Source organism: Petaurus breviceps, unplaced genomic scaffold (genome assembly GCF_028583685.1).
Source record: "Petaurus breviceps papuanus isolate PSGF00001 unplaced genomic scaffold, PetGlider_PUasm1.0 225, whole genome shotgun sequence".
Lineage (NCBI taxonomy): Eukaryota > Metazoa > Chordata > Mammalia > Diprotodontia > Petauridae > Petaurus > Petaurus breviceps.
The window spans coordinates 22,244,790-22,258,229 of NW_027185889.1; the positions used below are offsets into that span (position 1 = coordinate 22,244,790).

Genomic DNA, 13,440 nt, shown 5'->3' on the forward strand with positions numbered 1-13,440 from the left:
TATCATACACCAGACTTACTCACAATCTCCCAGATAACATTTTTAAAAGATGCCTCCTGCCTTTTTCCAATCTCCAAGCTACAAGGAATAACAAGGTTTTTAAAATACAGAGACTTGGCCAAGGAGATGAAAACCATATGGAAACATGATGAGGCAGCCATCTTGTCTGCCAAAGGACTTTAATTACAGGTCCTTTCAGTGAATCTCTAGAGGGTGAGTTTACATATGAACACTTTTATTCAGCTACCAAAAATTTTTTAAAAGCACTCATTTATCCACTTGTGTAACAAAACCTGCAGAACATTAAAGAAGATGAGAAAAATTTTCTTTCTCTAATACCAGCTGATATTTGCACATCATTTTAGAGCTTGAAAACACCTGACTATCTCATTTGATCCACAGACAACCCTTTGAGTTAAATACTTCATGTGTTATTATGACCATTTAACAGATGAAGACCCCGAGATTCAAAGGGTCCTTAGTCTGTCCATGAATAGGAGCTGTCCAAGTCCACTTACAGCAGAATCCACCCCTATTCCACCCTTTCTTCAAGGCAGCATGGAATCCGGAAAAGAACACTAGATTTTGAGTCAGAGAAAGGAAGTTCTCAAAGTGTATCTGTGTGATCTTGGGCAAGTCAGTTAACCTCTAAGATCTTCAGTTTCCTTCCTCGTTTATAAAAGATAATGATCGGGTCAGATGATTTCTAATGTTTCTTCTTGTTCAAAATCCTATGATCCCATGATCTATAATTTAATTATATACTGCTCCCAGAAAACTCCATGCAGCCTACTTATCAGGTGCATTGGAGAGGGGGATTCCTGATCAGGCACAGGTTGGACTAGGTGACCTTTGCAAAATACTCCCACATTCAAAATGTCTTACTTGATGAAATGAGCAAAATCAGGAGAACATTGTACACCATAACAGCAATATTGTATGATGAACAATGGCAAATGACTTAGCTATTCTCAGCAACACAATGATACAAAACAATCCCAAAGGACTCATGAAAAATGTTACCCACCTCCAGAGAAAGGACTGATGATGTCTGAATACAGACCAAGGCATACTATTTTCCACTTTTTTTGTGGTTCATTTCTTCCACAAAATTACTAATATGGAAATGTTTTACATGACTGCACATGTGTAACCTATATCAGATTGTTATTATCTCACGGAGGTGGAGAGGAGACAGAGGGTTAGAATTTGGAACTCAAAACTTGGGGAAAAAAAGAAATATTAAAATTGTTTTTACATGTAATTAGGGGAAAATATATATATTTTAGAGAGAGAATAGGGGTTAATTGACTTGCTCAGGGTCACATAGCTAGTAAGTGTCAAGAGTCTGAGGCTGTGTTTGAACTCAGATCCTCCTGACTCCAGGGTTGGTACTCCATCTACTGCATCACTTAGCTGTCCCATATTCTTTTTTTTTTTAATGTCTTACTCAAGTCCATACATGATCATAGTAGGCTTCTCAAATGGAAAGACTCTTAGAGTTGTCTAGCTCAACCCTTTCATTTTAGAGATGAGAAAAGTGATTGAAATGACTTGCCCAAGGTCATATAGGCAGGAAGTGGCAAAAGCAGGATTCCACCCCAACCCAGTTCCTCTGATGCCAAAGTTGCCAAAATGGGACATTGGTCATTGCTCCACACTGCAATTGAGCATCGAGTATTTCTTAAGCACTTACTGTTGTATGTCCCCATCACTGTGGCCACCCTCTGGTAAGTCTTCTCCTTACTCAATCTCAAGCCATAGTAAGAAAGGAACTGGTAGCTTAACCTTCCAGTCACAAGGTACAAAGCACAGATGTTTTTCTAGTAGCCTTTCCTAACCTCCCACCAAACCCTCTTGGGCCCTAATCCAGTGATTTGGGGACTAGTGAGAATAGAGGCCATATATCTTAACAAATCAAAGTTAGTGTTCTTAGAATTAGATTTAATCCTAAATTAAATCTAAATTTAAACCTAAAAATTTGAACTTAGAAACAAATAGGTAAGTTATGAAGACTACTTCTAATGACTACAGATTCACGAAAACTGACATTGTCATTGCTGGCACTCCCTGACAATGTCACAGGGCATTCCGAGCATTCTGCATAGAATGTTGTTTTAGATACACAAAGTTCCATTCTTATGGTGATTCCACAGGACTTCTGAAAGATCTGATGAATAGTATCATTAAGTCTATTATAAAAATCAGGAAATTTCAAGGTCATTTCTAGCAAAGATTCCAAGGTGCTCTATCAATCTCAGGTGATAAACATCACTGTATCTGTTACTGAGATCAGCCCAGAGACCAAGGTTTTCAACTCAACCAAGAGCAGAATGGTAACTACCTGAATCCTGTTCTAATCTTTCAAACATGAATTCCACTAGCCTGTTTTATTTCAGAATTTATTTTCACGAGATTCTTAAACATATGATCTTTTAGCTTCCTATTCTGAAAAATGGGAGTGGGATTGTGGACTAGATGACCTCTGAGGTCCCTTCCAGCTTCAGATCTATTGTCCTAGGACCTAGGGGTAAATGGGCCTTTAAGCCTCAATTTGCTCATCTGTAAAATGGGGAAACTGGATGAAGTATAAGTCTATCATCCCATGACCCTGTAATCTCAAAGGACATTTTGCTCTCAGAACCAGTGATCTTGCTGTACCCTGAGTTATCTCTTCCCTCTGGAAGTTCAATCTCCTTCCCAGAACTTTACCTTTTGAAGTGCCCTCTTTCCCTCTGGCCCTTCCCTCTGGTTGGCTGGTTCCTCCCAGTGCCCCCTTTTTAAGAAAGAGGAAACTCAGGCCATCCATGCCTTTTGTCCTTTGCAGGCAGCACTCCAGACTCTCCACCAGGAATTTCTCTAAGATATTCTCACTGAAGGAGCAGTTAGGTGGCACCATAGTGTCAGGCCTATAGTCAGGAAGACATCTTCCTGAGTTCAAATCTAGCCTCAGACTCTTACTGGCTGTGTGACCCTGGGCAAGTCACATAACTCTGCCTCAGTTTCCTCATCTGTAAAATGAGCTAGAGAAGGAAATGGCAAACCACTATAGTATCTTCAGTAAGAAAACCCCTAATGGGGACACAAAGAGTCAGGGACTGAACAAAAACAAAGGTCTTTTCTAACACTATATCTATAAGACTTTGATCTTTTTTCTGGGGTTTTATGAATCCATGAAGGTCACCAAAAGCTCACCTCCATCATGGTACTATGTCAGCCCATCCTCCCATCCCCAAGAGATAACACTGTTCACCGTGCCAAGATTTACCTTGATTCATAGCGAGAGCAGGAGCATAAATGACAACTCCCATGTACAGAACCTAGAAAAGAAAAGTGATAGCATGAAATGTCATCACATCAAATACAAAAGAACTTTTTAGTGAAAGCCCATGTAGCATTCAAATTCCCCAGTCTCTCTTTTCCTCTTATTTCACTCTATTTTGGGCACAGAGCAAAGAGTCTCCACCTCTTCCCAGTCTCTAATGTTCTTCAGCATATCTGGTTCTGTCTCCAGCACAACTGGGCTCCCTGCATAAACCCAATCATTCATCTGTGTGTTTGATAGATTTGTATTTAAAAACAGGCAGCATTTTAAAAAGCCCTTTAAGGTTTGCAAAATATCATACATATTATCCTATTTTATTCTCACCACAAGCTAATAAAGTAAGAGCTATTATTATCCCCATTTTACAGAGGAGAGTAGCTAGGTGTTACACTAGATAGAGCCCTGGGCCTAGAGTCAGGAGGACCTGAGTTCAAATTTGGTCTCACTAGAGAGACTCACTAGCTGTGTGAACCCGGGCAAGTCACTTAACCTTGTTTGCCTCAGTCTCTTCATCTGTAAAATGAGTTGGAGAAGAAAATGGCAAACCACTCCAATATCTTTGCCAAGAAAACCCCAATTGGGGTCATAAAGAGTCAGACATGACTGAGCAATGAAAGGCCTTCTCTTCACCCTCAATCACTGGAGGTCTTCATTTGGAGACCAGATAACTAAATTTGGGGAGAATATTGTAAAGGAGTTAAGTCTTGTTGGACTAGATGGCCATCTAATGTTCTTCCAGCAATAGATTCCTATGTTCCAATGCTCTTACTTCCCTTTCTATTTTATTTTTATTTTGTAGGACTTCATACAGATATTTCTGAAGAGTCTTCATGTTTGTCTTTAAGGCAACATGAATTGCAGCCATTAGAGTAAATCATATAGATTTAAATTTTTTTTTCTCAAGGCATCTAGGCATCATGGTGGATAGAGCACTGGGCCTGGAGACAGGAAGACCTAAGCTCAAATCTAACCTCAGAAACTTATTAGCTGTGTGACCTTGGGCAAGTCACTTAATTGTCTGCCGCAGTTTCCTCAACTGTAAAATAAGGATAATAATAGCACCTATCTCCCAGAGTTATTGTGACAACAAAAATGAGACAGCACAGAACCTGGAATATCGTAGGCACTTAATAAATACTTATTTCCTTCTTCTATTTCTTTCCTTTCTGACACAGTTCTCACCCTCTCATTCCAATGGAACTCAGAGCACTGTTTTGGAGACCTGGGGTTCAAAACTGAATTCTGATCACTAACTCTCTGAGGATCAGCTTCCTCATCAGTAAAATAGGGGTGACAATAAAGGGGTCATTGAGGACAATGGTGGAGATAAGAGTCATTCTTTAAAGTAAGACAACATGGGAAGCAGCAGTGTCATAGAAAGAGTACTGGGTTTGGAGGCTATGGTCCGGAGTTCAAATCCTGGCTTAACCTAGCTTTGGGCAAGTTATTTAGTCTCTGAAACTTAGTTGGGTTAAGTGTATAGTGAAAAGGTTGGAGTAGCTGACTTTTAAGATCATTTGCAGCTCTAAAATTTAGGATTCTGTGATTTTTCTGCTGTACAAAATGGAGTCAGGAAGATGTGAGCTCAAATTATGACTGTGATGGTAGCTGTGGGAGCTAGTTACTTAACATCTCCATGCTTCTATTATGAAAACATACTTTGCATAATTTCACATGTATAATTGATATGGGAGTGTGGGTGTGACTGGAGAGAGGGAGAGAATTTGGAACTCAAAAAAATTTTAAATGAATATTAAGACAAGTTTTCAAAAACAAACATTTACCAGAACAAACAAACAAACAAACAAAAACATCTCCATGCCTCAGGCAACTCCTTGAAGTAAAAGGACCTGGGTTCAGATTCCAACATATTAATTTACTACTTGGGCAATTTACTGCTTTGGGCAAGTTGCTTAACCTCTCTTCTCTGAGCTTCAGTTTCCTAATCTGTGAAATGATGAGGGTTGAGCTAGATGGCCTTCAATATCCCTTCTACCTCAAAATCTATAATGACATTGTGATGCTTAGAGTGTTTTTATGAAGTTACATTTGCCATCTGGATCAGGTGATGGAGCCTGTTCCCACAATGGGAGTCCCTCATTCGGAAGACATCACATCCCTTGTATATCCACAGCTTTATTCACCCTAGCTAGCTAAAAGGGGTAGTTAGAAGGAAAATTCTTTGCAATCTTTGAACTGTTACAGAGATTTGGGAGTTCTTAAGTGTTTCTTGAACATTTCCAATGAATCATTCAAATATCTCTGTCATCTTAATTACATTTGTGAAGTTATTGTTTTTAATTTAGGAAATTAAGGATAAAGAGCTACTGCCCAACGTAGGCAAACTCTATCACTCGTGCAGGTGAAAAATTCGGTTTATTCCTGTCATTTCAGAACACTAAGCTCTCAGGATCTCTGTGCTTAGGCCTCTGCAATGGCAAAAAAAAATTGTACATCCTCTTCCTGTTTCCAGCTGTCTTTTTAATTTGTCCATTCTGTCACCTAGCAGTGTCTTGATAAACAACACACTCTGTCACTAGAAATATTTTGCCAAAACATTTTAGACAACAAAAGTGGGGAGGGGAGGGGTGAGACACAGTGGGGAACCACTTACCGTTTGAAGGATGAATAGAACCGTTCCACAGAGACAGATGTGTTTGTTAAATCGAAGCTCTAGATACTTTCAAAGATCAAAATGAGGGTAGAATGGTTAGTATGTATGACCCACCCTACCCACGCTATTAAAGATTTGGAGCTGAAAGGGACCCCAGAGATTACTGATTCCAACCCAGTCATTTTAGAAATGAGGAAATTGAGGCTCTGAGAAATTAAGTACTTGCCCAAGGTCACAGTTAACAAGTTGGAAGAGCCAGGATTTGATCGATTTGTCTTTCCTTGAATCTTCTTTTGATAGATTTGTCTTTCCTTGGGCTGGGAGCCAAATAGTTGCCTCCCACTCCCGAAGGTATCAACACTATCTACCAACGAGCCCCATCCTTCACTCTGCATAAACATTCTCTAGGAGGCTCAATCAAACCTGTCTAAACGTGTAGAAAAGACCAAGGGCTATGACAAAACAACCACTTGGAAAATGATCAAAATTCTCCAGCTCATTTTTTAAAAAATACTACTCCTCAATTCAACTTATTCCAATAAGCATTTATTAAGTTTCTACACTGCAAAGTTTTATACAGGATGCTGGGAGTACAAAGTTAAACATGAAAATAGTCCCTTCCTTTACAGAATTTAACAGGGCAACTAGGTGGTACAGTAGCCAGATCACTGTCCATGGAGTTAGGAGGACCTGAGTTCAAATCCGACCTCAGACACTTACTCGTTGTGTGACCCTGGATAAGTCACTTACCCCCTCCAAAAGGAACATTGTACAGAAGAATCCAATAATTCTGTGTTTGTTTACCTAGAGGGGAGCCTGCAGGGATGCAAAGAAAACCTTAGGCTTGAATTTGGACTCTGGCCCTCGTTGCTTTGGTGACCTAATCAAATCACTTAATCTCTTCTGGAGCAGTTTCCTTGCGTGCCCATGGAAGAGGGTTGAACTCTGGGTCTCTGTTAGAGGGATACTCTCTAATACCACTTCCTGCTCTAAATCTAAAACTCAGTTCGATCAGATTTCTTCCCCACTTTTCCTCAAGGCAGTGGGCAGTGATATCTCCTTACCTCGTAGGTGCTGGTAACTCCCAGTTTGTAAAAGACTGGAAGGAAGACTTCTGAGGTGATGACGACCACAAGGATATAGGAGAACCCATAGACGGTGAATATAGCCCCGAAACGATAGATCTCGGAGGGGATACCCAGGATTGTGATGGCGGACATGAAACTGGAAGTGAGGGACAGCGCCACCGGCAGCGCCGTCATCTTCCGGCCGCCCATCAGAAAGTCTTTCTGGGTCTGCTGGCCGCCACGGCAGAAGGCATAATAAATGCCTATGGCTGCGGAGATGAACAGCATCCCCGCGAACACCAAGTAATCCCACACCACGAAGGTCCTGGTTTCCTGCTGCGCGCTCATGGCTGCGCTGAGCAAACTTGCTTCTTCCCAAAAGACGTCGAGGGGAGCTGCCTGCTTAGGGCGCTGCTTTGCTCCGGGGACTGTGGCTGCCGGAGCCTGGCAGGGCTGGCGTCCCAATCTTCCGTCTGCCTGTCTCTGTCAGCCTGGTCACTCCAAATATCACCTAGGCTGCCCACGCTCCAGGAGCGCCGTGCTTCTGCCTCCACCTCACCCCGGAAAGCAGATCTTGAACAGCGCGGGCTCTACTTGGGGGTGGGATCAGCGAGGCTAAGGCTCTGGCTGAAGCCCTGAGCGGAACGAACGTCTCTGAAGGTCACCTTGAGGGGGAGAGAGGTGTGAGAGCGCCGGGGGGAGAGGAGACGGGGTGGGGAAGTACTGCCTGTGCTAAATTGCTGGGCTCCCTAGACTCAGATGAGGATGGCTATTGGTTTCGCTTGCTTTGCTAGACGCCAAAGTTGACGGCGGTGGTGGATGGGAAGACCCCCTTCGGAATGTCCAAAGCCAAATTGGTGACCAAGATAAGGAGTCGAGAGTATTTGAACCTTGCCCCTGACGAAAGTTTTGGCCACCCCATCAGGGAAGGAGAATGCAAATGTCAAATGGAGGTGGGGGAGGGGAAAACCAGGAAAATATGGGTCCAAGTCTTTTCTCTGCAATTCCCAGCTTTATGGGAAGACAAACATCACTCAACTCCCAAATCCTGGCTCTTACCCCCAGTTCAGGAATGCTGCTTAGCTTCAATTTACAAAGCAAATCAATGAAGGAAATACACGTCCCTTAAATTACGTGCATCTCAAATACAATTAAATTGACCTAGAAATCAATTTACACACAACTTGTAAACTCATTCAGTCTTGAGTGAGACTAAATCCTTTTTGATAAACTCTAAGGGATTCATCATGGACGTTATGACTGAGAACCTACTGAGTGTCTCTGGAGCAATAAATTGGGAATATGCCGGTCAGACAAATTTAGGAAACGGAAATAGAGGGAATTTCAACAGAGTCTCGTGTACCAGGCTTGAAAAGAAATTTCTGTCCTGGAAAAACGGTGTTTTTTCCAGTCTGGTGTTCAACTAACAATCACAGGAATGCAATTTAGAACAATTATGAGGTACCACTTCACTGCACTTTAATCTGGGATTGGGGAGTGGGAAGGAGGTGACAGAGATGATAAAAGATAAACCCAACTGGGATAGGGTTTGAAAGGAAACAATTCCACTCATTCCTGGCTCCTGACAATGCAGTTAGGTGCATTCTTTCTGGAAGGCAATCTGGCCTAGGAATCAAGATTAAGCCCAGGTAATGATGGTCATACCCTATGACCTCCAGTTCCCCAGTAGGGGAATATTCCCGGAAGGAATTATAGTAACTGGCTCTTGTACTGTCTTGCTGACCTGTCTTTGCTTTGCACGATGCTATAAATTCTCTGTCTTTCTGTCTCTCTCTCTGTCTCTCTCTCTGTCTCTCTCTCTGTCTCTGTCTCTCTGTCTCTCTGTCTGTCTGTCTCTCTCTCTATATATATATATAGATATAGATATATAATTTTTTTTTCTTTTTGGAGGGCAGTTGGGGTTAAGTGACTTGCCCAAAGTCACATGGCTAGTAATTGGGTCAAGTGTCTGAGAACGGATTTGAACTCAGGTCCTCCTGACTTCAGGGCCCGTGGTCTATTCACTGCGCCACCTAGCCGCCCTTGTAAACTCTTAATAAATGTTTCATTCCTTCATATTGTTCTTTTAAAATTGCAGAATCCTTTACATGCATCATCTCATTTGACCCTAGCGAGGCGATAGCCTTATGGGATAGGAGAGCACTTTGGATATTATCATCCCCATTTTACAGATTATAGAATTTTAGCTGAATAATTATAATTAAAATTTATATAGCATGTGATAATCATTAAATATCGTATTTTAGGCAAAGTTTGAATTAATCAAACATATTGCTTTGCTTCATTTTAAAAAGGCTCTTTTCCTGGGTCAGCCACTCCAGAGACTAGATAAGGCTGGGAGTAGGATTTAAAACAGGCACCCTGAGATCATAAATTCCAAACAGACTCAGCTTTGTCCTGTTCTCAGGAAAGCAAAATGTGTTTACTTTATGGCTCTTAAGGAGGAGACCCTCAACTCATAGCATTAACTTTACTAATGGCACTTTTTCTTATCTTAATATTTTCTGAACATATAACGGTACCATGTTATGAAATGTTAATGGTAAAGAAAACAGATATTGTGGATCATAATTTCAATTGACACTTTGTCAACTCTCTTGTTTTATTGTATTTACTACCATTTATTCAATTAAGAAAATTCCTTTCAGGGTGGCTAGGTGGCACAGTGAATAGAGTACCAGCCCTGGAGTCAGGAGGATCTGAGTTCAAATATGACCTCAGACACAAGACTTACTAGCTGTGTGACCTTGTGCAAGTCACTTAACCCCAACTGCCCTGACTTCCCCAACTCCAAGAAAGCAAAAAAAAAAAAATTCCTTTCTCATATAATTATTAAACCATTATGGAGACCATAAATTTGTGTGACGCAGACACCCTGAATTGGGATGGTCCTAAACTGTACTTAAGCCCTCTCATCCTTTTGTTCATCAGTCAGGACTCAACTCCTGGCTCCTTGTACAAGTAATACTAGCCTTAAGGGAGTAACAAATAAATGTTGTAATTTTATATTACTATTTGTCTGTCTCCTTTAACCAAACATTTTCTAGAGGTCTACAGTAATGGTGCCTGTGACTGGGATTGGATCTGTTGGATGAGATACTGAACAGCACCTCACTTCATCAAAGTTAATGATTCAGGCTCCTCAGGATCCATTCTTCCTGGAATCTTAACCTTGATGAAGTCAGGTAAGCCCCATTCCCAGCTTCTAAAGGACTTTGGCTTTGGTTGAAGTCCAAAATTCCCTTAAAGCTAGCTCAGGGAGCAGGGATCAAAACCTTTGGTAAAATGCTCTGTATAGGTCCCTCAGGAAAATTACACAAGTAGTGTCAGAGTTAGTGGTAGTTAAGTATTTGCCAGCACTAGTGCTCGGTTAACTAAAGATAGCCCAGATTCCTTGCTTCCTCCTTTCTTTCCCTTAAAGGCTCTGATCCTGGGGAGGATACCTCCTCTCCTCTGCCTACCTACTCTATCGAATCCCCCTTGAATAATAATAGTCAATTCACCCTCTTCTTTTTGGTAGGTAAGTGTGGACTTTGTATTTGTATTTGTATGGTCAGTTGTCTGTCAATGTGTGTGTCTCTGTGTCTGTATCATGTGTGCTGTGAGTCTGTTATCTTGTGATATCTAAACTACAGGCAGCAGCCAGGCATTTCCAAAAAGCTGCAGCTGGGGAAACAAACAAATTTGTAAGACTCTTTTCCTTGTGGTTTCTGGCCTGGCCAACCTGGAATTAAATATAGCTAAAAACATCTTAGCAGATTCTGAGAATTAATCATTAAGAAGTTGGAAATTGATTATATTGGGATTGCTGGAGAAACTGTAGTATTAAAACACCCACCCACTCAGCATTCCCCACTCCCTCCCCAGGGTATCTCAACATGGAAATCTTTCTTTAACAACCAGAAGTTTTTGTTAAACTCTTCTCATCCCAGATCAGATAAGAGAAAAGAATGCAGGAGAATTGCAGGGATAATACTGGCAGACCGGCAGTATCCCTACCTAACTGCCTGTGACTCTGGGCAGTTTGTAGCCCACCATCTTAGGCAAAGTTTGGAAATGTAACCCAGGTCATGTACATTCTATCCACCCCAGCCCAGTAGCTGCAAATAGCCCGAGGCTCTGGACATTTTGCAGTTGTTGGAAAGGGAGAGGTAGATGGATCAGGCCTGTGGGAAACATGCCCTAAGCCCTACCTCCAAGAAAAATCACTGGGAAGCCAGCCTCTGCTCCAGGTAAACTCTACACTTCTCTATTCTAGTTGTAAAGATGTATTTTATCTCTGTTTGACCTGTTTCCTGAATTTGTAAAGGGAAAAATAATAGTTGTCATGGGATTAAAATGGTATAATGATTGTAAAATGTTTAATATAATGTCTGGCACATGTTGGATGCAACATTATTATCTCTCTAACTTTGAAGTAGTTTTTGAATGCCAGGAGTGATAAGATCAATTATTTTATATGTCATTTGATGTCATTTGAAATTCTTTGTTATGTTGTTGCCATCTTTCTAAAATTGTATTGTGTTTCTGAAGGTCCACTTAGCTAGAGAAATTTGAAAAGAAAAAAATACATTTTTGAAGTAGAAATGGTGTTAAGTAATTTTTTAAAATTTGGATTGTGTTGCATGTGAATTGGGTTTCTATGTTATAAAATTTGATAATTTAAAGCTGTTGTATTTGGGTTACAAACAGGTAGTAATAATACTGTTGATATTTCATTTAAAAATTTGGCTATTATGGAAATATATGGTGATTTAAAGTTGTAGTTTCCACATTATTAATGATGAGATGAATGATTCCAGTACAGAGTTATGTTAGTAAAAGAATAATAACTTATGAGCTATCTTGTTCTATGGTCAAAAATGTAAAGGAAAGCTGAATAAACTGGATAATGGATTTGAGGGATTTGGAAAGATAAATAAAAGTTTGATTAGAAATATGAGAAGAAGATAAAAAGGTTTGGGGACAAATGGGGATTTATCCAGGCCCCTCCTGTCTCTAGATAGTGGTCTGGATACCTTTGTATCAGATGGTTTAAGTATATTGAGAAGAGTGTGAGGAAGTATTTAGGAAGGCAGAAAGATTTGTAACTTGATTTTATAATTAATAGCTCAATCAAATTTTAGATGGCCTTATCTGAAGGATGCCAGTCTATATTTATTTGCTATTTAAGACTTTTGGAGATTGCAATTTACTATTGTTTTAAGCCTTGATTACAGGGATAGTTGTCATAAAGGCCAATAACAGAATGGCATGGGCTGCAGGCTAAGAACTGCTAAAGATGGATGTCTGTGCCTGGGAAAAATTTTGAAGACAACCTTTGACACTATCTAGGTGAGATCCTCTCTGACTCTATTTCCCAACTGTGAAAATTCCCACTTATTTATGCCTAAGTCCTACTTTAAGCACCTAGTGTCTACATGATTGCCTATGAGATCTGACTCATGCCTGGAATCAAACAGAACTAAGGAGGTTTTTTTCCTTCTGTTAAGCTATATGACATTGCCCCTCTTTTTCTTTCATAGCAAATTTATCAAGAAGTTATATTCATGGCCAAATAAACAAATAGAGATCACATCCTCCAAATGAGGATATGTTTAGACCAAGTAATAAGATAATAGCAAATTTTGAGGAAAACAAGAGGATCAGATTGATTCCTCTAAGAGCTATATATAGGTGTATAAGATTGGCTTCCAAAATTTTTTCTATTATGGAAATTCAAGCTTTAAGCAAGTTTTGGTAAAAGGATCAAAAGTTTGGATCTTTGTACAAGGACTGTATAAGAAAATAGTAACAGTGCAATTATTTCTTCATTATTAAAGTATCTGTCTGATGATTTTAAAGGGCAGAAGAACTCATTTTGGATAGATCTTCACATTTTAAAGGATTCCTATACCAGGTACAGGATTTAGGTAAGAATAGGAATAACAAATAGTAAATAAACTGAAAATTCTCTGAAGTTTCAAAAATGGGGAACCAATTTTAAGTGATTACACTAATTTATATTAAGTCAGAATTATCTGGTAATCTCCAGATCTGAACCAGAAAAACAGAATCTGAGATCTAGAGAGGTAAAATCATGTGTCCAAGGTGACAGAGGTTGGTTTTGAACCCAGAACTCAATTCCAGAGCCAATAATAATAATAACATTTAGGTTTCCAAAGTGATATTTTTATGTGTATATATGGAGAGAGGAGGAAGAGGAAGAGGAGGAAGAGGAAAAAGAGAAGCAGGACAAAGAGGAGGAGAAGGAGAAGAAGAAGAAGGAGAAGAAGAAGGAGAAGAAGAAGAAGGAGGAGAAGGAGAAGAAGAAGAAGAAGAAGAAGAAGAAGAAGAAGAAGAAGAAGAAGAAGAAGAAGAAGAAGAAGAAGAAGAAGAAGGAGAAGGAGAAGGAGAAGGAGAAGGAGAAGGAG

The 13,440-nt window shown here is 40.2% G+C and overlaps 1 protein-coding gene across 1 annotated transcript in view; it reads right to left on the reverse strand.

The window, feature by feature from the left end:
• Positions 1 to 7,700, reverse strand: part of LOC138166730 (sodium-coupled monocarboxylate transporter 1-like) — a 40,133-nt gene extending 32,433 nt beyond the window's left edge. The window contains 3 exon segments of the mRNA XM_069095227.1: positions 3,269 to 3,320; positions 5,940 to 6,005; positions 7,004 to 7,700. Coding sequence (XP_068951328.1) covers positions 3,269 to 3,320; positions 5,940 to 6,005; positions 7,004 to 7,354 — 469 coding nt within the window. The 5' untranslated portion in view covers positions 7,355 to 7,700.
• Between the last annotated feature and the right edge of the window lie 5,740 nt (positions 7,701 to 13,440).